Source organism: Tachyglossus aculeatus, chromosome 11, assembly GCF_015852505.1.
Source record: "Tachyglossus aculeatus isolate mTacAcu1 chromosome 11, mTacAcu1.pri, whole genome shotgun sequence".
NCBI classification, from domain to species: domain Eukaryota; kingdom Metazoa; phylum Chordata; class Mammalia; order Monotremata; family Tachyglossidae; genus Tachyglossus; species Tachyglossus aculeatus.
Window position 1 is genome coordinate 27935930 of NC_052076.1, and position 25018 is coordinate 27960947.

The window sequence follows — 25018 nt, forward strand, 5'->3', positions numbered from 1 at the left end:
GGGGCGGGAGCCGGCGCCGTGGGCCGAGATGCACCGGCGCGGGGTGGGCGCCGGCGCCATCGCCAAGAAGAAGCTGGCCGAGGTGAGGGGGACCCCCACTGCCACCCCCACAACCCTCACCTCTCCTCTCCGCTCCAATCCCCAACTTCTACCCCCCAATTCCAACCCCCAGCCGCCGGTCCCCAACTTGTAGCCCCCACCTTCCAACCTCCAGTCCCCAACTTCCAACCTCCAGTCTCCAACTTCTGGCCCCCAACTTCTAGCCCCCAATTCCAACCCCAGCTTCCAGCCCCCCAACTTCTAGCCCCCAGTCCCCATCTTCTAGCCCCCGACTTTCAACCTCCAATCCCCAACTTCTGGCCCCCCAATTCCAGCCCCCAGCTTCCAGCCCCCAATTCCAACCCCCAACTGCCAGCCCCCAACTCTTAGCCCCCAGTCCCCAACTTGTAGCCCCCACCTTCCAACCTCCAGTCCCCAACTTCCAGCCTCCAGTCCCCAACTTCTAGCCCCCAGTTCCAGCCCCCAGTCCCCAACTTCTAGCCCCCGACTTTCAACCTCCAATCCCGAACTTCTAGCCCCCCATTCCAACCCCCGGCTTCCAGCCCCCAACTTCCAGCCTCCAATCCCCAACTTCTAGCCCCCAATTCCAACCCCCAGCTTCCAGTCCCCAACTTCTAGCCCCCAGCTTCCAACCTCCAGTCCCCAACTTCTAGCCCCCCATTCCAACCCCCAGCTTCCAGCCCCCAACTTCCAGCCTCCAATCCCCAACTTCTAGCCCCCAATTCCAACCCCCAACTGCCAGTCCCCAACTTCTAGCCCCCAGCTTCCAACCTCCAGTCCCCAACTTCTAGCCCCCAACCCCCAACTTCTAGCCCCCAGTTTCCAACCTCCAGTCCCCAACTTCTAGCCCCCAGCTTCCAGCCTCCAGTCCCCAACTTCTGGCCCCCCAATTCCAACCCCCAGCTTCCAGCGCCCAACTTCTAGCCCCCAATTCCAACCCCCAACTGCCAGTCCCCAACTTTTAGCCCCCAGTCCCCAACTTCTAGCCCCCAGCTTCCAACCTCCAGTCCCCAACTTCTAGCCCCCAACTTCTATCCCCCACTTTCCAACCTCTAGCCCCCAACTTCCAACCTCCAGTCCCCAACTTCTAGCCCCCAATTCCAGCCCCCAGCTTCCAGCCTCCAATCCCCAACTTCTAGCCCCCAATTCCAACCCCCAACTGCCAGTCCCTACCTCTAGCCCCCAGTCCCCAACTTCTAGCCCCCGACTTTCAACCTCCAGTCCTCAACTTCTAGCCCCCAACTTCCAACCTCCAGTCCCCAACTTCTAGCCCCCAATTCCAGCCCCCAGCTTCCAGCCTCCAATCCCCAACTTCTAGCCCCCAATTCCAACCCCCAGCTGCCAGTCCCCACCTCTGGCCCCCAGTCCCCAACTTCTAGCCCCCGACTTTCAACCTCCAGTCCCCAACTTCTAGCCCCCAATTCCAACCCCCAACTGCCAGTCCCCACCTCTAGCCCCCAGTCCCCAACTTCTAGCCCCCGACTTTCAACCTCCAGTCCCCAACTTCTGGCCCCCAATTCCAACCCCCAACTGCCAGTCCCCACCTCTAGCCCCCCAGTCCCCAACTTCTAGCCCCCGACTTTCAACCTCCAGCCCCCAACTTCTAGCCCCCAATTCCAACCCCCAACTGCCAGTCCCCATCTCTAGCCCCCCAGTCCCCAACTTCTAGCCCCTGACTTTCAACCTCCAGTCCCCAACTTCTAGCCCCCAATTCCAACCCCCAGCTTCCAGCCCCCAACTTCTAGCCTCCAGTCCCCAACTTCTAGTCCCCAACTGCCAGTCCCCAACTTCTAGCCCCCAGTCCCCAACTTCTAGCCCCCAGTTCCAGCCCCCAGTCCCCAACTTCTAGCCCCCAGCTTCCAACCTCCAGTCCCCAACTTCTAGCCCCCAACCCCCAACTTCTAGCCCCCAACTTTCAACCTCCAGTCCCCAACTTCTAGCCCCCAATTCCAACCCCCAACCACCAATCCCCAACTTCTTGCCCCCAGTTCCAGCCCCCAGTCCCCAACTTCTAGCCCCCGACTTTCAACCTCCAATCCCCAACTTCTGGCCCCCCAATTCCAACCCCCAACTTCCAGCCTCCAATCCCCAACTTCTAGCCCCCAATTCCAACCCCCAACCTCCAGTCCCCAACTTCTAGCCCCCAACTTTCAACTTCCAATCCCCAACTTCTAGCCCCCAGCCCCAACCTCTAGCCTCCACATTCCAACCTCCAGTCCCCAACTTCTAGCCCCCAACTTTCAACCTCCAATCCCCAACTTCTAGCCCCCAATTCCAACCCCCAGCTTCCAGCCTCCAGTCCCCAACTTCTAGCCCCCAACTTTCAACCTCCAATCCCCAATTTCTAATAATAATAATAATGATAATGGCATTTATTAAGCACTTACTATGGGCAAAGCGCTGTTCTAGCCCCAGATTTTAACCCCCAGCTTCCAGCCTCCAATCCCCAACTTCTAGCCCCCATTCCAATCCCCAACTGCCAGCCCCCAGCCCCCAACTTCTAGCCCCCAATTCCAACCCCCAGCTTCCAGTCCCCAACTTCTAGCCCCCAACTTACAGCCTCCAGTCTCCAACTTCAGCCCCCAGTTCCAGCCCCCAACATCCAGCCTCCAATCCCCAACTTCTAGCCCCCAGCTCTAGCCCTCAGTTCTAGTCCCCCAGTCCCCAACTTCTAGCCCCCATCTTCCAATCTCCAGTCCCCAACTTCTAACCCCCAACTGCCAGCCCCCACCATCTAGTCCCCGATTTCTAGCCCCCAACTCCAACCCCCAACTTCCAGCCCCCACCTCCACGCCCCAGCTTCTAGCCCCATGCCTCCAGCTTCCAGCTCCCAGGCTCCAACTCTGCTCCAGCCCCTGCATGGTGTTGGGAGGGGCTGCAGGGAGCTCCCCGTCCCGTCCCGTCCCGTCCTATCCCATCCCCTCCCCATTGATCTCCATCTCTCTCAGGCCAAGTATAAAGAGCGGGGCACTGTTCTGGCAGAGGACCAGCTGGCCCAGGTGAGAGTGACAGGGATGGTGGGGATGGGGGTGGCAGTGGGGTTCTGGAGACCGATGGCGAGAAGTGTTGCCTGCCTGCCGGCCGAGAGGAAACAGATTCCCCAGGCCAGGGGCATACTTGCCCCCGCCCTGGGCGCCGCCTTGCCCCTTCCCTGGGCACCTGCTTGCCTCTGCCCTGGACGCCTGTCTGCCCCTGCCTTGGGCACCAGGCCATCAAGGCTGCAGCTGCCGCCTCCATCCCCCCTCTGGAGCATGCCTGTTAGGGAGCAGACAGCATGGGTGCAGTGTGTCCCATTAATGTGTGTGTGCCGGGATTAGTGATTATTTATGTGTGCTTCTCTGTTACCGGGGTGCTTGTGTGAACCTGTGGTTGTCACTGGAGTAACATGTGCGCTGCGCGTTCAAACTAAAGCCTTCCTGTCCCCCCCCGCACCACCACCACAGCCAGTCCCCTTCCCCGGGCGGGTGACCTCACTGGGGCCCCACTCATCATCAATCGTATTTATTGAGCGCTTACTGTGTGCTTACCCCACTCCGTCCCTGAGCAGTCGGAAGGTGACGACCGACCGGGCAGGAGGGGTTGGGGCAGATCAGGGGAGGGAGGGGCCTGGGAAGGGCCCCCGAGTTCTCTTTGTCCATTCCCCTGCCTCCAAGCCACTCTGCTTCTGACTCTTCCCCGCCCCCGCCCCAGATGTCGAAGCAGCTGGACATGTTCAAGACCAACCTGGAGGAGTTTGCCAGCAAGCACAAGCAGGAGATCCGGAAGAACCCCCAGTTCCGGGTGCAGTTCCAAGATATGTGTGCCACCATTGGGGTGGATCCCTTAGCCTGTAAGGAAGCGGCCCCCGCCCCCGCCCCCCACGCCTGGCCGGGGGCCGCCTGGGACTGTAACCTGGGCCTTCGTCCCTCTGCTTGTCCTTTGTAGCCGGGAAAGCCTTCTGGTCAGAGATGCTGGGCGTGGGCGACTTCTATTACGAGCTCGGCGTCCAGATCATCGAAGTGTGCCTGGCCCTGAAACACCGCAATGGGGGTGAGGCTTCGAAGGATGGGGTTGTGAGGGGGGTCGGGGGGGTCATTCCATCCATCCCCCTGCCTCCTCGCCCAGACGGGCGAGACGCGTCCGCAGATCCCAAGAGGCCGAGATTCTGCGGCGGCCCTCCCTCTCCCGGCCCGGTCGGATCGTGACGGCGGGCCCGGCCCCAGACCGAGCCTCTTGACCTCAAAAAGCTCTCCGATGTAGACAAGGCTCTGGGGAGCCCGGGTTCTCTGGGGAACTGGTCCCCCCCGTCCCATCTCTGCCCTGCTCTGGCCCAGGAGACTCGGCTGCGACTCCAAAGGCTGGGAAAGGGCAGGGAGAGCTGAGTCCTGGGTTCTAGTCCCTGCTCCGACTGGCCGTGAGACTTTGGGGCCGGCCCGCCACCTCCCCGGGCCTTGGTTTCCCCACTTGGGGAGACCGATTCTTGCCCCGGGGCAGTGAGGGGTGGACATCAGGGAGGAGACCGGAGCGGCTGCCGCTTCGGACCTCCCCGGGGCTGGCGGAGAGGGAAGAGGGAGGCGTGAGCTTATCCTGGTGATGGGACCGGGTGGTCTCCTGGGGGCCGTTCTGAGGAAGGCTGCTGACTTCTTGGGGGCGGAAAGGGTGGACCTCAGGGCTTCTTTTATGCAGCAAACGTGCTGGCAGCTTCATATTTATTATTCTCATTATTTATTTATTTTACTTGTACCTATCTATTCTATTTATTTTATTTCGTTAGTATGTTTGGTTTTGTTCTCCTATGATTCCATCTTACCTCCTTCCCTTCCCCACAGCACCTGTATATAGGTATATATGTTTGTACAGATTTATTACTCATTTATTTATTTATTTGACTTGTACCTATCTATTCTATTTATTTTATTTTGTTAGTATGTTTGGTTTTGTTCTCCGTCTCCCCCTTTTAGACTGTGAGCCCACTGTTGGGTAGGGACTGTCTCTAGATGTTGCCAATTTGTACTTCCCAAGCGCTTAGTACAGTGCTCTGCACATAGTAAGCGCTCAATAACTACGATTGATGATGATGATGATGATGATGATACTGCCGGCTTTTATGGTATTAGGCACTTGCTGCGGGCCCAGTACCCTGTGCCAGACACCGGGGTGAGTGGCCGATAGTCAGCCCTGGCCCCGTATCTCAGTCCGGCTGCTTTTCCCCAAGGCCTGATCACCCTGGAGGAGTTGCAGCAGCAGGTGCTGAAGGGGCGGGGCAAACTGGCCCAGGACGTCAGCCAGTAGGTATCTCCGGGCACTGGGCCTGCTGCAACAGGGGGTAGTGGGATGGCAGATCAAGTCCCCGGGGAGGAGAAAACGGGGCCCCATGCCCGGAGGCGGCGGGTGGGAACCGTCCTGCCGGGAGGCCAGGGGGTGGGTAAACTTAAGCTCGAGCCGGGGCCAGCCGGCTGACGGGATGGGGCCGCGGGGGGTGGGCCGGGGCTCCGGGTCACGGGTGGTTCCGTGCCAGGGATGACCTGATCCGGGCCATCAAGAAGCTGAAGGCCCTCGGCACCGGGTTCAGCATCATCCCGGTCGGGGGCACCTACCTGGTCCAGTCGGTCCCGGCCGAGCTGAGCATGGATCACACGGTGGTGCTGCAGCTGGCCGAGGTAGCCGCCCCATCCCCGACCGGATCCGGGGCGGTGGCGTTGGTGGCTCTGACCCCCCCTCGGGGAGCACTGGATCGGCAGGGGTCCAGCCGGGGCTGGTGGTGGTGGTGGTAGGCGGACACCCCGGCGGGCTGGTTTTGGGGGGTGTGGAGTTGCGGGAGGCGGTGGCGGGACTCCCCGCCGTGCGGCTGCAGCGCCGCTTCCTCTTTTTCCAGAAACGCGGCTGTGTGACGGTCAGCGAGATCAGGACGTGCCTCAAGTGGGAGACGGAACGGGCGCAGCAGGTGCTGGTACGTGGACGCTGGGGGGCCGGCTCCCCCCTGCCAAGACACGGGGTGGGGACGGGGCTTCTGCGGAAACGAGAAGTCGGGTGGTCTAGTGGATAGAGCCCGGGCGTCCGAGGACCGGGGTTCTAATCCCGGCCCTGCCTGCTGGGTGACCCCGGGTAAGTCACTTCACTTCTCCGGGCCTCGGTTACCTCATTGATAAAATGGGGATTAAATCCTCCCTCCATGTGGGACAGGGACTGTATCCGGCCTGATTAATTTACATCCGCCTCAGCGCTTAGAACGGTTCTTGACAGATAGTAAGCTCTGAACAAGTACCATAAAAAAAAAAAGTCCAAAGTCCCCTCTTGCTGTTGACGGTGCCCTGCCATCCCGTTTTACCGCCCCTTCCTCTCCACGATTGAGGGCCAGGAGACTCAGACACTTGGGTGGGGTCAGCTGTTATCCAGGGCAGGGGAGGTGGGTTGGAAACCCCTTCCCTCCTTGCTGTCTTTGCCATCTTTAAGAGTCACTGGAGTGGTCTCCGGGAACCCCAACCCCCCTGCCCCGACCAATGGCTGCTGCCTTTAATGGAGGGGGCAGTATCTCCTCTCCCCGTCCGGGATCACAGTTTAAGCCGATCGCTTTCCGTCTCCACGGGGCCCCGTCGGGGAGGTGGGGTTCGGAGCCGGCGGTCGGATTAGCCGGCTGCAGTTGCTACCTTGTCACAGCTGGGTTGTCCCCCTTCGCCGCACCCGACAACCCCCATGTCTCCCCAGGACCACTTGCTAAAGGAAGGCCTGGCCTGGCTCGATCTGCAAGGTCCGGGAGAGGCCGAGTACTGGCTGCCGGCCCTCTTCGCTGACCTCTACTCTCAGGACATCACAGCTGAGGAAGCCAAGGAGGCCCTGCCCTGACCCCCCGCCCCCTGCCCCAGGTTTGTGGGGAGGGGAGCGGGCCGCTCCAGGGAGCTGTTACAATAAACTCTTTTGTAAGACAGACACCCTCCTGCTCCGTGGTGTGTCTGCCATTTGGCGGTGGAAAAAAACGCTACTGCCTGGCCGGCCTTTGCCTTCCCTTTCTGGCCTGGCCCCTTTTTCCACCCGCTGACACACACGGTCCCTGTAATTAGTATGAAAAGGGCTACCCCTACATTGGCTCTCAAAACAGGGCTGGTCAGGACATGCTCTCGACCTGAGCGGCCTCCCTGCCCTGCCGGCCGCAGAACACCCTCACTTGCCACGGACCGGCAGCCCGAGCCTGACGCCCCGAGGGGTGTCGTGACAACTGGGAAAACCCGTCTCGGGGCCTGCAAGCGGGTGGCCATGGCTGTGGTGGAAGGAGAGACCCGGAGCCCCTTCCGCAGCCCCCAGCAGACTTGTGTTTCTGCCAAAACAAATTTTATTGCACAAAAAAATTCTTATGTACAATGGATATAAACACGTCTCTTATAGTGACTTGTGCATATATTCTCTCAACTCAAGATCAGGTCTAAAGTCTGGGGATGAACCGTCAGCCTGGCAGGGGGGGAAGATTGTCAGGGGAGCAGACACATTCAGAAGGGGCCGGTAGGCCTTGCTATCCCAGGCGGAGGCCCCGGGGCCCTGCCTGCAGAAGGGAAGGTAGGTGGGGTGGGTCGGTGGGGGGCAGGACCCACTGGGCTGGGGCCTCTCCCCTGCAGCAGCAAGGGGCAAACTCCTATTCAACCCCCACCGCAGCCCCTGCCTCTTACGTTGCCAGGGAGCTACCTGTCACTAAACCGGACGGCCTCCTGGCCCACCCTGAATAGAGAACACCTCTGGAGGTTGGGGAATGGGGCAGAGGCGGCGGCTCCGATGCCACTGGGCAGCAGCGAGGGGTTCGGGAAGGCTGGGGAGAGCGAGGAAGAGGTCAGGGCTGGGCCCGGGGACCATGGTGGAGGAGCAGCAACGAGGGAGACAGCCCTGGGGAGCTGGTTTGAACCCTGATGGGAGCAGGGGCTGAGGGGTGAAGACTAGGGCCGGAGAGCCAGCCCCCACTCTTCAGCGCCTAAAGGGTGGATTTGGCAATGCGGTGGGGGAGAGAGGGGGGTGGTAGGGGGAAGGGAGAAGCTGCGAGGATAGGGAACTCCAGGTTCCGCTCCCCCCTTGACAGCGGTGGCCGAGTCGCGAGGGGCAGAAAGCAGCCCCTTCCGGGCTGCCAACCATCACTACCAACCCTTGGTGCCCCTGCCAGGCTCCCATCCCCGGTCCAAGAGGCACATGGGCGAGGCTCCCTGGACCCAAGGGGGTCCCCACGGCATTGCTCCCCCCGATCCCCCATCCCCCCGGCCCTCTTTGGTCTGTCTAAGCACTGACTATAAATTAGGAACGCCGTTCTAGCCCCGTGGCCGGGGAGGGGCTCCCTGGGGCCGCGGGGAGCGGACGTGTTCGTAGGCCCGGACGCGGCCACGGGCCGGGCTCGCGCTCGGGGCCCGCCCGCCGCTGCCGCTTGCAGTCCGCGTCCCCTCGCCGTGAGCGGCTCCGGCGGGGGCTCTAGGCCCTCAGGCTCCCCTGCGTGTCCGTCTCGGTCTCCGAGGAGCTGCTGTCTGAGTCTATGTCGGCGGCGTCCTGCCTGTGTGTCTCCTGCACCTTCAGCCGGATGGCCTGCAGGCGGCTCAGTAAAGACTGGTAGTCAAAGTGGCCCCGCTTCTCTCCGAAAGGGTCCTGGCAGACACGGTTGATACGGTTGATATGATAAATACGATTGATGATGATGGCAGACACGGACGGACGCGCGGAGAGAGCCAGACGGACGGGCGGGTAGCCGGGGCCGGGGGAGCAGAAAAAGAGTGACAGAGCATGAGAGTCGGGCCCCCGGGCTCAGCCCCTTGCCCCGCCGGAGGACGACGGAAACGATGCCCGCCGTGGCCCTGGGGGTTCAGCTGCACCGCGGGGTGGGGGTGGGGGGGGGACCCTCCAGCCTCTGCTCACTGAGGGAAACCGAAGCCCAGAGAAGGGAGGCGGCAGACCTGGCGTGGCCCAGTTGGGAGCTTTTGGCACTAGCCCTCGAGGCCGTTCTCCCCACCTCATCCTCCTGGACTTCCAAAGAGTTGGCAGCCAGCGGAGTTCTCGGGCCCGCCGGCGGGCCAGAAAAGATGTTGGGGGTCGAAGGAGCGGACCAGGCTCCCTCCTGTCACGGCCGGCCTCTCCCTCTACATGACAGTGAGACCCTGGACGGAACCCAGGCTCCCTCCCTCTCCCCGCGTCCCTTCAGGAACTGGAAGGGGAAAGGCAAGACCTTTTGGCCCTTGGGCTAGGAAAGGGACCGGGGTGGGGAGGGAATATCCGGGCCCAAAGCAGAGACTATCTCCAGGACTCTGGAGGGAGCGGATGAAAAAAAGAGAAGGGGGAGGAGGAAGAGAAAGAGGAGGAGAGAGTGACCACTAGTTCCCCATATTTTCAGGGAAAATAGTCTTAAAATTTCAGCAAGAGAGCACGAGGTTAGATGGAAAGAACTTTTTCCTGAGTTCCAAGGAGCATTTGGCAATGGATCAGGTGACAGCAGGAGGATGTGGGGGTCTCCAGTTTTGGGGAAGAAACACCCATGTAGGATTGATTAGGATGCGGGGGGCTGGACCAGATGACCTCAAAGTCCCTTCCAGCACTGCGCTGCCAGGATTCTGGATATCCCTTGCTCTCTGAGGGAGCGGAAGGCCTGAGGGCTCCCCAGCTTTCAAACCGTCCACCTCTTCTCTAGGCACACTTGCTAGGGTCTCTGACCCTCCCCCGATTGGTAAAGTTCTTCCTCCTGTCTATCCTAAATCCCTCTTGCTGTAGCTAGAATCCATTTCCTCCAGCCTCTGTAGAGAGGACGAACAGCAGTTACCTGAGGGCACTTTGTCACTCACTCCTGCATTCCTTCCATCCCTGCCACCACCAGGCTTCTATTCTCCTCATGAAGTAGCCCGCTTCCATATCTGTTTCCCTCCCTAAGTCTGGCCCAGTGGCCAGTGAGCAGCTCTTTGGGCGGGGAATGGCCTCCCTGGCTTGCTCTTTTCCGCTTAGGCGCTCAAAAAATACCACCGATTGACTAGTACACACCCCACCGCTGGAAGCCCTGGCTCCTCCCTTTCTCTTTAAGCACTTGATATTCACCCCACCTTCAGCCCCAATGCCTTTGTCCGTATTTGTATTTTATTTTAATGTCTGCCTCCCCCTTTCACTGTAGGCTGGGGAAAGTCTTTCCCAACTCTGTTGTTTTGTCCTCTCCCAAGTGCTTACTACAGTGCCCTGTACGGTAAGCGCTCAATAAATACCACAGATGAATGAACTCCTTCCCTCCGCCCCCATCTTAGTGCTACTGGGCTTCTTGGGAGAGTGGGGAGGAGAAGTGGGGAGGAGGGAAGGTGGAGGAGAGAGTGGGAGAGAAGTACAGAAGGGAAGGAGAGGGTTGGACGGAGAGGAGGAGGGGGAGAAGAAGTTACCTGCATAGTCTGGCCTTGGAGGTGAAGTCGATCTTTGCACACCACCTCATAGAAGTCGAAATACTCGAGGAACGATTTCTCCATCACCCCACTGGGGGACAAGGGGAGGGAAGTCAGGTGGGAGGGTCCGGGGCAAGAGGAGAGTGAGCACCAGGGGAGCCTCGCTGTGAGCAAGGAACCTGGTCGGCATCTGTCAGCTGAGAGGACCCGCTCTGAGGTCCCCTGAAGCTGACCGTCAGTCCCCCGGCCCCGAGGCGCCAAGACACTCCCCTTCCCCTACAGAAACTGAACGGGAGAGCGGGGCTCGGTAGGTTTCCTTGCCACCCTGCCCTCTACCACTGTGGGCCCATCCACCAGCCCGGGGTCTAGGGCCAACCCTGGACACACATACGCCCACACACATTCACGTGTTGCCAAGTTCAGGCCTAGGAACCCAAGGGACTCTGTCCCCAAACACAGGCCCCATTTCCCCAGGTCCAGATGGCACCCATGGCCGGGTGGGCTGGAGCCCCAGGGTCTCGGGCCCAAGCCCCTCCCCGGCCACCTACCGCAGGGGCTCGGGGCAGGGGCACTTGCCCTCCAGCATGTCGCAGACGGCCACGCGGATGGTCTCGTGCCGGATGCACTCGTTGTAGTTCTTGCTGTCTCCCGGGTGTCTCTCCTGCAGGAGCCACGGGACCGGCCCGCCGGTGCTCAGTCAGGGGGCTCGGCCCGGTCCGGGCAGCCGGGCTTCATCACGGAGGACTGCCCCAGTGCCCAAGCCCCCACCCCCGGGGAGGCAGGCCGGGCGGTGGGGACGGCAGGGGGTGGGAGGGGAGGCTCCCGGAGAGGGCGGGGGGTGGGAGATCCAGGAAGGCTTCTGGGAGGTGAAGGCCCTGGGCTGAGAAGCGCAGGAGGGGAACAAAGGGGGTCAGGAGACAAAGGGAGGCCATTCCGGGTGCGGGAAGAGGAGGGAGGGCTGTCACCTGCTCAAATCCCGGCTCGTTGTGGTACGGGTTCTCGGTCATCAGTGACTGGATGGAGATGAGCACAGAGGAGATACTCTGGGCCGGGCTCCAGGCCGGGCCGGTCCACGTCCTGCAAGACCCAGCCGGGCAGGCCAGAGGTCAAGGGTGGGGGCAGGGGTGGGGCCTGCCGGAGGGCGGGAGGGACTCAAGGATGGTTCACTTTTGCTGGGAAAACTTCCGGGCTTCCTGCCACGCTCTTCCAGGTACGGTGGGCCGGGGCCAGGGAAGCGAGGCGATTGGCTGGGAGCTGAGGGGAGGGAGGAAGAGGGCTGAGCGGGCAGAGCCCTCCAACAGACAGAGGAAAGGAAGGGAACCGGGCAGATGATTTCCTGGGCCGCAGAGCACGGCTGCGACCGTCTTTGGAAAGACAGGGTGGGGGGGGAACGTGGGGGGGGGGGCTGGGAGGGGAAGGGAGAGCAAGGGGGGGAAGGGAGAAGAGGAAAGGAAGGCAAAAGAGGGGGGGAAAGGAGAAGGGAGGACAGGGAGAAGAATGGAGGAGAAGGGAAGACAGGGAGAAGAGGAAAGTGGGGAAGGGCAGAGAGGCTTAGGCCCAAGCCAACCTAGGCCCCAGTGGCAACCGTGTCACTATAGGGGGCCGAGCCACAGTCCTGGAGAATCGTGGAAGCCGGGAGCTCTGGGGTGGAAGGACGGGGCTGGGACCAGGTCAGCTGGTAGTAGGGGGAAGCTTCCCCCAGAGCGAGGGATCCAAAGTGGTTGACACCCTTAGGTGCCTGGGAGGGGGTGAGCAGGGCACCAGTCTGAGCAACACTGATTCAGGCAGGTGGGGGTGGGAGAGGCTCGGTCAGTGCAGGGGTCAAAGACAAGCCCAGAGGGGCTCCCAGAAAGAAAGGGTGGAGGGGGATGGGCAGCAAGAGACAACTTCGTGCTGAACCCTTTCAGCCGGTTTTGAGGCCTGGCGCCTGCCCCAGGGTTAACTGAGAATGGGGCGGGCACCGCAGATCCCTTTCTGCCAGCCTGTTGCTACCCATGCGGCGGCCCCGTCCGACCCCCGTTGAGTTCCCAAGAATCAGGTTCAGGTCGCAGCCTCCTCCCCAGTCCGGCCCGGCCACCCTGCCCACCCTGGAAGCCACCGGACAAATTCTCTCACCAATCCCGCTACTTGAGGCCGAGCAATGCCCCCCAACCCCAGAATCGCTTCCGCCCGAGGCATCCACCCGATGGAACCCCAAGTTCCGCTGGGGCCCGGGTTCTTAGGCCCATTTGCACTTGTGTGGACCCAGACAGAGGCAGAGGTAGCTTCTGTGGTACTTTGCCCAGTGCTTAGTACAGAGCCCCACACCTAGTGGGCACTTAACATCTCACTACACTTAGTACAGTGCTCTGCACACAGTAAGAGCTCAATAAAAATGATTGGATTGAATGAATGACTGACCGACTGCTATTACGCACAGACTCTTCAACTTGGCCTACAATCTATCGGCCCTAGCCCTATCGTCCAAGACGGACCCCCAGCTCCCTGAGGGGGAGGGTGGCCGGGAGGACTAGGGCCGGCTCCTGCCAGAGAAGGAAGAAGCAGCGTGGCTCAGTGGAAAGAGCACGGGCTTTGGAGTCAGAGGTCATGGGTTCGAATTCCGACCACCACAAGTCTGCTGTGTGACCTTGGGCAAGTCACTTAACTTCTCTGAGCCTCAGTTACCTCATCTGTAAAAATGGGGATTAAGACTGTGAGCCCCACGTGGGACAACTTGATCACACTGTATCCCCCCCAGCGCTTAGAACAGTGCTTTGCACATAGTAAGTGCTTAACAAATGCCATCATTATTATTATTATTACGGAAGAGAACAGGCCCAGGGACCCCAGCCCGATGCAGAGCCCAGCAGCCTCCTCGCCCAGGCTTCCATCTATGGGGGCAGCTCTTCCGGCGGCGGCGGCACCTCACAGCCGTGAACCCCGAGCCCGCCCACCTCCGGCCCCCCGGCCCCCCAAACCCGGTCCGCGGCTCGGGCGGCCGGTGCCCTCCGGCCCCCGACTCCGCTTACCCGAGGATACTCAGGCACACTTTCCCATTGCGGTAGAAGTTGGGATTAAACCTCACTGTGTTATTCCCTGTAGTCAACAGTTTGACCCGTGGCGGGTGGATGGGGTAATCTGGAGGACAGCGAAACACGAACAAGAAGAAACCCCCTTCGTAAGGTGTGTCAAAAGGGCCCGTGATCAGCGCATGGATCTGCAAAACAAAAGCCAGTCTTGCGTGCCGTACCAGCTCCTTCCCTGCCCCACCTCGAGCTGGAAGCCGGGACGCAACCCCCCCCCCAGGTCTCTCCTACCGGCTCCCTTGGGGGGAGGGGGTCTGGCAGGAGACGGCAGCCAGGAAGGGCCGAGCCGAGCGCTGACACCCTCACCCCGACTCTGCCTGCTGGGCCCGAGTGGGAGAGAAGGTTTGGGCAGGACAAGGCCATGTCTTCGGGGACGGGGAAGGAAGGGGAGGATAGGGAGGGGCCCGGGCTCCTGGAGAAAAGGGGGACTTCCCGCTGGAAGCCGGCTCTTTCTGCATCTTGGGGTGGGGATGCCCCTGCCACACCCTCTGAGGGGCTTCTCCTCTAGGTTGGGGGGTGGGGAGGAGGAGCAGGTGGGCATGGCCCTTGGAAGCTAGGCCGTTCTAAGCTCCCCTGTCCCATCCAGATGCCACCCGCTCCCGGCCTCTCCCGAGGGCATCAGATGGAGGCAGAGGGGGACGGCTGGGAGATGGACTGGGAACGGGACGGCCACTAACGGGGAAGCCCGGTGGGGCCGGGAGGCTGAGAGCGGGCCAAAACGAGTTCCCAAAGCTGGCTGAGGTTGCCACAGGCAACCAGACACCCGGACAGGGGCATTTCTCCGACCTGGCCGCTGCCCAACTAAGGTTTAAAGTCGAGCGCCCATGGAGGGGGCAGGGAGTGGCCGGCTGGCGGGTCCCCGGCGGAGGGTGTCTAGGACGCCACGGGATTTCAGCAGAAAGTTCTGGGGCCACCGGGGCAGGATGGAATGATCTCAAAGGGTGGGGCCCCTCACCGGGCCCCATCCCCAAGCCCTCCCCAGTGGTCGCAGCCCAGAAGGTGCCCTGGGCACCACCCAATGCCCATGGAGAAGGGGAGATGGGCAAATGGGTCTGGGGGCCATACCAACCTTGGTCATGTCCAGGGGGTCGGGCACCACGAACATCCCCGGCGGAGGCTCCTTGTAGATAGACATGATGTCCCTGCGGAGTACCACAGCAATCAGTCAAGGGTATTTATTGAGTGCTTACTGGGTGCAGAGCACTGGACTAAACACTTGGGAAAGTACAATCCAATAGAGTTGGTACCTACTGAGAGCTCATCTCCTCCAGGAGGCCTTCCCAGACTGAGCCCCCTCTTTCCTCTCCCCCTCCCCATCCCCCCAGCCCTACCTCCTTCCCCTCCCCAGAGCACCTGTATATACAGATTTATTACTCTTTTTATTTTACTCGTACATATGTATTATTCTATTTATTTTGTTAATAATGTGCATCTAGCTTTACTTCTATTTATTCTTATGACTTGACACCTGTTCACATGTTTTGTTTTGTTGTCTGTCTCCCCCTTCTAGACTGTGAGCCCATTGTTGGGTAGGGATCACCTCTATATGTTGCCAACTTGTACTTTCCAAGCGCTTAGTACAGTGCTCTGCACCCAGCAAACGCTCAATACAATGAATGAATGAATGGTAGATACAATCCCTGCCCTTGAGGAGCTTACAGTCTAGAGAGGGAATCAGCATTAAAATAAATTTCAGATAGGGGAAATGACAGAATCAGGATAGGCACCTAAGTGCTGTGGGGCTGGGGTTTCACAGCAATAATGATAATGATAATAATAATAATAATAATAATAATTAATATTAATTGTACAACCCCTGCCCTTCAGGAGCTTACAGTCTAGAGAGGGAATCAGCATTAAAATAAATTTCAGATAGGGGAAATGACAGAATCAGGATAGGCACCTAAGTGCTGTGGGGCTGGGGTTTCACAGCAATAATGATAATAATAATTAACATTAATTGTGGCATGTTAGGCGCTTACTAGGCACTGGGGTAGATATAAGTTTATCAGGTTGGACACAGCTGCTGTCCCACATGGGGCTCACACAGTCTCCCTCCCCAGTTTACAGATGAGATAACTGAGGCCCAGAGAAATGAAGTGACTCGCCCGAGGTCACAGAGCAGACAAGTGGCGGAGTCAGGATTAGAACCCAGAACCACCTGACTCCCAGACTGTGCTGTATCTGCTCTGCCATGCTGCTTCTCCTCAAGCAGGCCCGCGAGCAGGGCAAAGTTTGGGGTCGCCAGGCTGGGGAAGGAGGGGGCGGTCAACCACCCATCACCTGGCACTGCCAGTGGCCTTGCTGGTTCGCTAGCCGGGAGGGTTGGGCTGTGCGCCCGCCCAAGCGGAAGACTAAGTTGGATCAAAAGGCCATTGTCTTGGGGGGGAACGGGAGGGAGGGAGGGGGACTGAGACGAGCAATGGCAGCAGATGGTAATCATCTGGAAGAAAATAGCCAAGAGGTTCCTGGACAGGGCACATGCTATCACCCTCAGGTCAGGCACCCGGGGAAGACGGACTTAACCTCCCGGTAGTTTCGGTGTCTCGGAAAACTGAAGTCATCGAGAGCGGGTGTCACTTGGGATGGTCTAGCGTGACAGTCTCGTAGTGAGACGGGGAGGTTGGGTTGGCTTCCAGGGGTTTGAGGTGGTAACTGGTGAGACACAGAGATCTCTCTTCCCAGTAGGTGGGAGCCGGGGGAACCGGGTGGGGAAGGGGGCTGTTTCTCACACTAAGGACTTCCATCCAGGACTGGAATAATAATAATAATAATAATGGTATTTGTTAAACGCTTGCAAAGTGCCAAGCACTGTTCTAAGCACTGGGGTAGATAAAAGATAATCAGGTTGTCCCTCTTGGGGCTCACAGTCTCAATCCCCATTTTCCAGATGAGGTAACTGAGGCACAGAGGAGTTAAGTGACTTGCCCAACGTCACCCAGCAGACCAGAGCCGGAGTTAGAACCCAAAACCTCTGACTTCCAAGCCCGGGCTCTTTCCACTAAGCCACGCTGCTTCTCATATGGATGGAAAAGGTGGGAAGCATGGTATATTTCAGCCTTGCTGGACAATCTGGGGACCCCGAGTGGGGAATGAATAGTAAATCGCGCTACTTTTAGGGAGGGGGCCCTGGGTTGGGGGGCTCTCAAAGATAGTCTCTTGTGGGGAGAAAGACTTTGGAGAAAGGAACTCAGAGCAGGAGGGGAGAGGACTGACCAGTTCTGGGAGCAGGTTTGGAGCCCAAAATGGGGACGTCAGGAAGTGGGTAGGGATCACAGAGCACAAGCTTGCGGGGGCAGAGGATCTTGGGGACAGATCTGGCCGGTGAGAACAGGGGGATTGGGGGGGGGGTAAGAAAGGCTGTGGGGGGGCACTGGGGACTGGGGGACAGTGAGGGAGGGGAGCCGGGGGCAGAGGGGGTCAGTGAGAACAGAGAGATCATGGGGGAGAAAAGAGTGGCCAGAAGGTAGAAGAATTGGTGCGGGGCAGAGGGGGCTAGTGAGGACAGAGGGATCAGGCCAGTGGACCAGGGAATAGGAAGGCTGGGGGGTGGAGAAATAAGGGGGTGTTGGGCGGCAGGGGGGACAGGGAGCCGGGGAGCAGAGGGGGCCAGTGAGGTCAGAGGGATCGGGGGCGGGGGGCAGAGGGGTGGGGAGCCAGGGGGCAGGTGAAGACAGAATGATCACGGGGAAACTGAGGGGCCGGGAGACAGAGGGGGTCGGTAGGACAAAAAGACTGAGGTTGGGGGGTATGACAGCCAGGGAGTGGAGGGATGGAAGGGCAATGGGAGCCAGGGTGTGTGTGTGCATAAAGTGGGGTGGTGAGGGCAAAGTGATCAGGAAGGGAATAGGAGGGCTAGGAGGCAGAAGGAACTGGTGAGGAGAGAGGGATCAGGGAAGGGGAAATAAGATGGCCGCAGAGGTGGAGGGATGGGGGGCTTTGGGGGGCCAGGGGTCAGAGGAGCTCAACGAGAACAAAGGGATTAGCGTGGGGGAAATAGGAGGGCCACAGGGTTGAGGAATCTGGGGGCACGGGGAGCAGAGGGGGCCAGTGAGGACAGAGGGATCAGGGGGAATGAGAAGGCTGGGGGTAGAGGAATTGGGGAGAATGGAGAGTAGGGGAATGGAGGGATGAGAGGGGAACAGGAGGGCCAGGAGTTAGAGGCATGAAGGAGGGGTATTGAGGGGCTGGGAGCCAGAGTGGACTGGTAAGGACAGATGGATTCGGGGTGGGGGGGGGGGGAGGACAGGAGGGCCAGAGGGTAGAGGAACCAAGGGGGCATTGGGGGGCTGAGGGCATGGAGAGCCAGAGGTTAGAGGGGACCAGTGAGGATAGAGGGACTGGGGGGGTAATAGGAGGGATGGAGTGGAAGAGCAATTGGAGGGGGGTACTGGAGGCCAGTGAGGACAGAGGGATCTGGGGTGGAGGGAATAGAAGGGCTGGAGGGTAGAGGAACGGGGGGGGGGGGGGGGGGGCGGATAGGAGGATTGGGGATGGAGGTATCAGGGGCGGGGGGAACAGGAAGGGCTGGAAATACAGGAATCAGTGGAGCAGAAGGGGCTGGTAAGGATGGAGGAATCAGGATGGGGGAATAGGAAGGCCAAGGAGTAGAGGAATCGAGGAGGGCATTAGGGGGCTGGGGTACAAAGGGGGCAGGGAGCTGAGGGACGGGGGGACTGCTGAAGACAGAGGGATCAGAGGGTTGGGGGGGAATTGGTGGGTTGGGGGTACAGAGGGATTGGGGGGCCAGGGGAGAGAGGGAGTGCTGGTGAGGACGGAGGGATGGGGAGGGAAGAACAGAACTGGGAGCTGAGTGATGCGGGGGATTTGGGAAGCCGGGGGACAGAGGGATCGGGGGGAACAGGAGGGCGACATTAGGGGGTCAGGAGACAAAAGGGGTTGATGAGGACCAAAGGATCGAGGAGACTAGAAGGGCCGGGGGCTCAGGGATCAGGGTGGGCATTAGAGGTGGAGGGGTGGGGGGAATGGAAGGAACAGGGATCTGGGGAGAAGGGGGGGGTCGGTGCACAGTGGCTAGGGCACAGCCCTGGGAGTCGGAAGGTCATGGGTTCTAATCTCAGCCCCGCCGCTTGTCTGCTGTGTGGCCTTGGGCAAGTCATATCTGGGCCTCAGTGACCTCATCTGGAAAATGGGGATTGAGACTGTGAGCCTCACGTGGGACAGGGACTGTGTCCAACCCGATTTGCTTGTATTCACCCCAGCATTTAGTACAGTGCTTGGCACAAAGTAGGCACTTAACAAGTACTATAACAACAAAAACAACAACAATAATAATAATAATGATAACAGGGGGATCAGGATGGAAGTAGGAGGGAGCAGAGGGAGCCGGTGAGGACAGAGGGATGGGGGTGGGGGGGTGGAGATAGGAAGGCCGGGGGGGGGAGGGGGGCAGAGGGACCTGGAGTGGGGGGGGGGGGGGGGGGGGGCCGGGGGACAGAGAGGGTGGTGAGGCCACAGCACCTGTATATATGTATATATGTTTGTACATATTTATTACTCGATTTATTTATTTATTTATTTTACTTGTACATATCTATTCTATTTATTTTATTTTGTTAGTATGTTTGGTTTTTTTTTTCTCTGTCTCCCCCTTTTAGTCTGTGAGCCCAATGTTGGGTAGGGACTGTCTCTATATGTTGCCAATTTGTACTTCCCAAGCGCTTAGTACAGTGCTCTGCACATAGTAAGCGCTCAATAAATATGATTGATTGATTGACAGAAGGATGCGGGGGTGGCGGTGGAAATGGGGCTGGGGGCCAGAGGGGGTGAGGAGCCGGTGAGGACCGAAAGATGGGACTGGGGGGAGGCATGCGGGGGGTGGGGTGGGGGTTGCATCTATAATTCTATTAATATCAAAGCCAGTTTACTTGTTTTGATGCCTGTCTCCACCCCCGCCCCCCCCCCCCCCAAGACTGTAAGCCTGCTGCAGGCAGGGATTGCCTCCTTTTATATTTTTTGAGGCAGTTTCTGTTTTCTCAAGCCAACCAATTCACTGTGCCTTGTACTTGTGTCTCCCACTGCCAGTCTCTTGCTTCCAACAGGCCACGACTCTCCCCATCTTCAAAGCCTTTCTGAAATCACATCTCCTCCCGGAGGCCTTCCCGGATTAATCTTATTTTCCCACACTACATTTCCCAACTGCCTCTTCATCATGGCTCCATGGAAAGAGCACGGGCTTGGGAGTCAGAGGCTATGGATTCGAATCCTGGCTCCGCCAATTGTCAGCTGTGTGACCTTGGGCAAGTCAGTTAGCTTCTCTTGAAGCCTCACTTACCTCATCTGTAAAATGAGGATTAAGACTGTGAGCCCCACTTGGGACAACCTGATCACCTTGTATCCTCCCCAGCGCTTAGAACAGTGCTTTGCACATAGTAAGCGCTTAACAAATGCCATCATTATTATTATTATTATTATTTCCAAGCACTTACTGCAGTGCCTTGTACACAGTGAGTGCTCAATAAATCCGAATGAAAATGAATGAATGAGAGTGGGGGCAGGGGGGAATAGGAGGGTGAGAGGGACGATGGAGGGGCTTGGGGACGGTGAGGACAGAGGGGTCGGGGGCAGGGGGACCAGGAGGGCCGGGGGTGAGGGAAGCTGGGGAAGTCAACCCCTGGTCCACGTCCTACCCTCTGGCCTGGAACGCCGTCCCTCCTCCCATCCGCCAAATTAGCTCTCTTCCCTCCTTCAAAGCCCTACTGAGAGTTCACCTCCTCCAGGAGGCCTTCCCAGACTGAGCCCCCCCTTTCCTCTGCTCCTCCTCCCCTCCCCATCCCCCCCACTCCCTCCCTCTGCTCTACACCCTTCCCCGCCCCACAGTGGGGAATAGAATATTTATTATTCTATTTATGTTACTAATGATGTGTATAGACCTATAATTCTATTTATCTATTTTGATGTTACTGATGTTACCGTCTTGTCTGTCACGCCCCTTCTAGACTGTAAGCCTGCTGTTGGGTAGGGCCCGTCTCTCTCTGTTGCCAAATTGTACTTTCCAAGCGCTCAGTCCAGTGCTCTGCACACAGTAAGCACTCAATAAATATGACTGAACGACCAGGAGGGCCGGGGGTGAGAGGGAGGCTGGAGGGGCCGGGGGAGGATGGAGGGGTCGGGGGCAGGGGGATCATTTCATTCACTCATTCATTCAGTCATATTTATTGGGTGCTTACTGGGTGTAGAGCACTGGACTAAGCGCTTGGGAGACGACAATTCGGCAACAGAAGGCCCAGGGGGCCGGGGGTGAGAGGGAGGCTGGAGACTGTGAGCCCGTTGTTGAGTAGGGCTTGTCATTCATTCATTCAATTGTATTTATTGAGCACTTACTGTGTGCAGAGCACTGTACTAAGCGCTTGGGAAGTACAAGTTGGCAACATATAGAAACGGTCCCTACCCAACAGTGGGCTCACAGTCTAGAATGGGGAGACAGAGAACAAAACCAAACATATTAACAAAATAGAGTCTCTATCTGTTGCCGAATTGTACTTTCCAAGCGCTTAGTCCAGTGCTCTGCACGCAGTCAGCGCTCAATAAATACGACTGAATGAGGGGCCTGGGGAGGACAGAGGGATCGGAGGCAGGGGGTCCATTTCATTCATTCATTCGTATTGACTGAGCCTTACTGTGTGCAGAGCACTGGACTAAGCTTTGGGAGAGGGCAATTCGGCAGAGAGCCCATTGATGGGTAGGGACCATCTTTATCTGTTGCCGATTTGTCCTCTCCCAAGCGCTTAGTCCAGTGCTCTACCCCACAGTAAGCGCTCAATCAATACGACTGATTGAATGAATGAATGAATGAATGACCAGGAAGGCCGGGGGTGAGGGGGAAGGGGGCGGGGAAAACAGAGGGGTTGGGGGCAGGGGAACCATTTCATTCAGTCAGTCGTATTTATTGAGCACTAACTGGGTGCTGAGCACTGTAATAAGCGTTTAGGAGAGGACAATTCCATTCATTCATCCATTCATATTTACTGAGCGCTTACTGGGTGCTGAGCACTGTAATAAGCGTTTGGGAGAGGACAATTCCATCCATTCATTGTCGTATTTACTGAGCGCTTCCTGGGTGCTGAGCACTGTAATAAGCGCTAGAGAGAGGACAATCCGTCAGCAGAAAGCCCAGGGGGGCGGGGGGGGGGGGGGGGCATTTCATTCATTTGTTCATTCGGTCGTATTTACTGAGCGCTTCCTGGATGCTGAGTACTGTACTAAGCGCTCGGGGGAGGACAATCCGGCAGCAGGAGGCCCAGGGGGCTGGGGGGTGAGAGGAAGGAGGAGGGGGCGGGGAGGACCATTTCGTTCATTCATTCATTCAGTCGTATCTACTGAGCGCTTCCTGGGTGCTGAGCATTGTAATAAGCGCTTGGGAGCGGACAATCCGTCAGCAGGAGGCCCAGGGGGGCGGGGAGGGGCCATTTCATTCATTCGTTCGTTCAGTCGTATTTACTGAGCGCTTCCTGGGTGCTGAGCATTGTAATAAGCGCTCGGGAGAGGACAATTCGGCAGCAGGAGGCCCGGGAGGGGGGGGGGCCCAATTCATTTTTTCGGTCATATTTATTGGGCGGTTCCTGGGTGCTGAGCACTGTAATAAGCGCTCGGGAGAAGACAATCCGGCAGCAGGAGGCCCAGGGGGGTGGAGGATGAGAAGGAGGGGGCGGGGAGAACGGAGGGGCCGGTGGGTGGGGGACCATTTCATTCATTCGTTCATTCAGCTGTATTTACCGAGCGCTTCCTGGCTGCTAAGTACTGTACTAAGCGCTCGGGAGAGGACAATCCATCAGCAGAAGGGGGGGTGAGAGGGAGGAGGAGGGGCGCGGAGGACCATTTCAATCATTCGTTCATTCAGCCGAATTTACCGAGCGCTTCCTGGGTGCTGAGCATTGGAATAAGCACTCGGGAGAGGACAATTCGGCAGCAGGAGGCCCGGGGGGGGCATTTCATTGATTCGGTCGTATTTATTGGGCGCTTCCTGGGTGCTGAGCACTGTACTACGCGCTTGGGAGAGGACAATCCGGCAGCAGGAGGCCCAGGGGGGCGGGGGTAAGGGGGGGAGGAGGGGGCGGGGAGGGCCATTTCATTCATTCGTTCGTTCAGTCGTATCTACTGAGCGTTTCCTGGGTGCTGAGCACTGTACTAAGCGGTCGGGAGAGGACAGTCCGGCAGCAGGAGGCCCAGGAGGGCGGGGGGAACCATTTCATTCATTCGTTCATTCAGTCGTATCTACTGAGCGCTTCCTGGGTGCTGAGCATTGTAATAAACGCTCGGCAGAGGGCAATTCGGCAGCAGGAGGCCCGGGGGGCGGGGGGAACCATTTCATTCATTCGTTCATTCAGTTGTATTTACTGAGCGCTTCCTGGGTGCTGAGCACTGTACTAAGCGCTCGGGGATGGACAATCCGGCAGCAGGAGGCCCAGGGGGGCGGGGGGGGGGGGGTGAGAGGGAGGAGGAGGGGGTGGGAAGGACCATTTCATTCATTCGTTCATTCAGTCGTATTTACTGAGCGCTTCCTGGGTGCTGAGCGCTGTACTAAGCGGTCGGGGGAGGACAATCCGGCAGCAGGAGGCCCGGGGGGGCCGGAGGGGTGGGGGTGGGCTGCTGGGGGGGCCCTGAGGCGTGGCTCAGTGGAAAGAGCCCGGGCTTTGGGGTCGGAGGTCATGGGTTCGAATCCCGACCCCGCCACCTGTCTGCTGTGTGACCTTGGGCAAGTCACTTAGCTTCTCTGAGCCTCAGTCACCTCACCTGTAAAATGGGGATGAAGACTGCGAACCCCACGTGGGGCGACCTGATCACTTTGTATCCCCCCCCAGCGCTTAGGACAGCGCTTTGCACAGAGTAAGCGCTTAACAAATGCCAACATTATTATTAGGGGGGGAGGGGGGGGGTCCTGAGGGAAGGAGGGAGGGAAGGAGGGGGGGGGGGAGGGAGGGTCGGGCTGCTGAGGGGGTCCTGAGGGAAGGAAGGAGGGAGGGAGGGAAGGAGTGAGGGAGGGAGGGAGGCAAGGAAGGAGGGATGGAGGGAGGGAAGGAAGGAGGGATGGAGGGAGGGATGGAGGGAGGGAGGGAGGGAGGGAGGGAAGGAAGGAGGGAGGGAAGGAGGGAGGGAGGGAAGGAAGGAGGGAGGGAAGGAGGGAGGGAGGGAGGGAGGGAAGGAGGGAGGGAGGGAGGGAGGGAAGGAAGGAGGGAGGGAAGGAGGGAAGGAAGGAGGGAAGGAAGGAAGGAGGGAGGGAGGGGGGAAGGAGGGAGGGAGGGAAGGAAGGAGGGAGGGAGGGAAGGAAGGAGGGAGGGAGGGGGGAAGGAGGGAGGGAGGGAAGGAAGGAGGGAGGGAGGGGGGAAGGAGGGAGGGAGGAAGGGAAGGAGGGAGGGAGGGAGGGAAGGAAGGAGAAAGGGAGGGAAGGAAGGAGGGAGGGAGGGAGGGAAGGAAGGAGGGAGGGAGGGAGGGAAGGAGGGAGGGACGGAGGGAAGGAAGGAGAGAAGGAGGGAAGGAAGGAGGGAGGGAGGGAAGGAAGGAAGGAGGGTGGGAAGGAAGGAGGGAGGGAGGGAAGGAGGGAAGGAAGGAGGGAAGGAGGGAGGGAGGGAAGGAGGGAGGGAGGGAAGGAAGGAAGGAGGGTGGGAAGGAAGGAGGGAGGGAGGAAAGGAGGGAGGGAGGGGGAAGGAGGGAGGGAGGGGGGAAGGAGGGAGGGAGGAAGGGAAGGAAGGAGGAAGGGAGGGGAGGAAGGAGGGAAGGAGGGAGGGAAGGAGGGAAGGAAGGAGGGAGGTAAGGAGGGAGGGAGGGAGTGTGGGTCTGCTGACCGCTTGATCCTGAGTAGACACTGCGGCGCGGCCCGCTCGCTGTCCCAGTCGCTGCTAAGCGTCGGGTCCCAGAAGGTGGAGTGGGTCAGCAGGGCGGCGGCCGCGGCCGCCGAGGCGGACGAAGACGAGGAAGAAGACGAAGAGGACGAAGACGACGACGACGACGTGGAGGAGGGCGGAGGCGGCGGCGGCGGCCCGGGCAGCGGGGCCACGACCCCGACCGGCGGAGGAGGGGGAGGCGGGGGAGGCGGAGGGGGAGGGGGAGGAGGGGACCCTCCCGCCCCCCACACGTCCGGCAGGAACGGCCCCCCGAAAACGCCAAGGCCGCCGTGAGGAGCGGGCTGCTGCTCCTGCTCCTCCTCCTCCTCCTCCTCCTCCTCCCCCTCCTCCTCCGCCGGCGCCGGCGGCGTCTCCTCAGCCGGACCGTCCGCCATGGCCGCCCGCCGCCGCCGCCGCCGCCGACCTCCTCTTCCGGGCCTCCGCGCCACCGAGACCGCCGCCCAGAGCGGCCCCCGACAGCCGGGACAGAGCGCCCAGCCGACCCGCCCCGCCCTCCGGCGCCACGACCATAGAGAGCGCCGTCCACGCCGCGCGCGCGGGCCTCCGGGGCAGCGCGCCCTCTCCCGGGCGGTCCTCCCGCCCTGCAGGGCTGAGGCGATGGGGGGGGCGCGAGGCCCGGCCTGAGGGGAGCCTCGTGCCTTTCCAATTGACGCCTCTCCACCGCTTTGGTTTCGTCGTCTGT

The 25018-nt window shown here is 59.5% G+C and overlaps 2 protein-coding genes across 2 annotated transcripts; one reads left to right on the forward strand and one right to left on the reverse strand.

Moving 5' to 3' along the window:
- SNF8 (SNF8 subunit of ESCRT-II) lies at nt 1-7275 on the forward strand. The gene is made up of 8 exons (XM_038754008.1): nt 1-82; nt 3009-3059; nt 3751-3889; nt 3985-4089; nt 5255-5327; nt 5558-5699; nt 5915-5989; nt 6745-7275. Exons 1-8 carry the CDS (start codon nt 29-31, stop codon nt 6880-6882), a joined length of 777 nt encoding a protein of 258 aa, XP_038609936.1. The 5' UTR covers nt 1-28; the 3' UTR covers nt 6883-7275.
- Nucleotides 7276-7348: 73 nt separating this feature from the next.
- Nucleotides 7349-24710, reverse strand: UBE2Z (ubiquitin conjugating enzyme E2 Z). The gene is made up of 7 exons (XM_038754283.1): nt 24277-24710; nt 14544-14616; nt 13418-13605; nt 11375-11486; nt 10958-11070; nt 10410-10500; nt 7349-8649 (listed from the first exon to the last, which is right to left on the reverse strand). The coding sequence occupies exons 1-7, from the start codon at nt 24708-24710 to the stop codon at nt 8479-8481; spliced, it is 1182 nt and encodes a 393-aa protein (XP_038610211.1). The 3' UTR covers nt 7349-8478.
- Nucleotides 24711-25018: the final 308 nt, after the last annotated feature.

Excerpts from the sequence above, each read along its gene's own strand:
- SNF8 (XM_038754008.1), top strand. The coding sequence starts at position 29 with ATGCACCGGCGCGGGGTGGGCGCCGGCGCCATCGCCAAGAAGAAGCTG. Across the intron at positions 3,890-3,984 it reads TGGGGTGGATCCCTTAGCCT|CCGGGAAAGCCTTCTGGTCA; the intron begins GTAAGGAAGCGG and ends TGTCCTTTGTAG. Across the intron at positions 5,700-5,914 it reads TGGTGCTGCAGCTGGCCGAG|AAACGCGGCTGTGTGACGGT; the intron begins GTAGCCGCCCCA and ends CTCTTTTTCCAG.
- UBE2Z (XM_038754283.1), bottom strand. The coding sequence starts at position 24,710 with ATGGCGGACGGTCCGGCTGAGGAGACGCCGCCGGCGCCGGCGGAGGAG. Across the intron at positions 14,617-24,276 it reads TGTCTACTCAGGATCAAGCG|GGACATCATGTCTATCTACA; the intron begins GTCAGCAGACCC and ends GGTACTCCGCAG. Across the intron at positions 11,487-13,417 it reads GTGTGCCTGAGTATCCTCGG|GACGTGGACCGGCCCGGCCT; the intron begins GTAAGCGGAGTC and ends TGGGTCTTGCAG.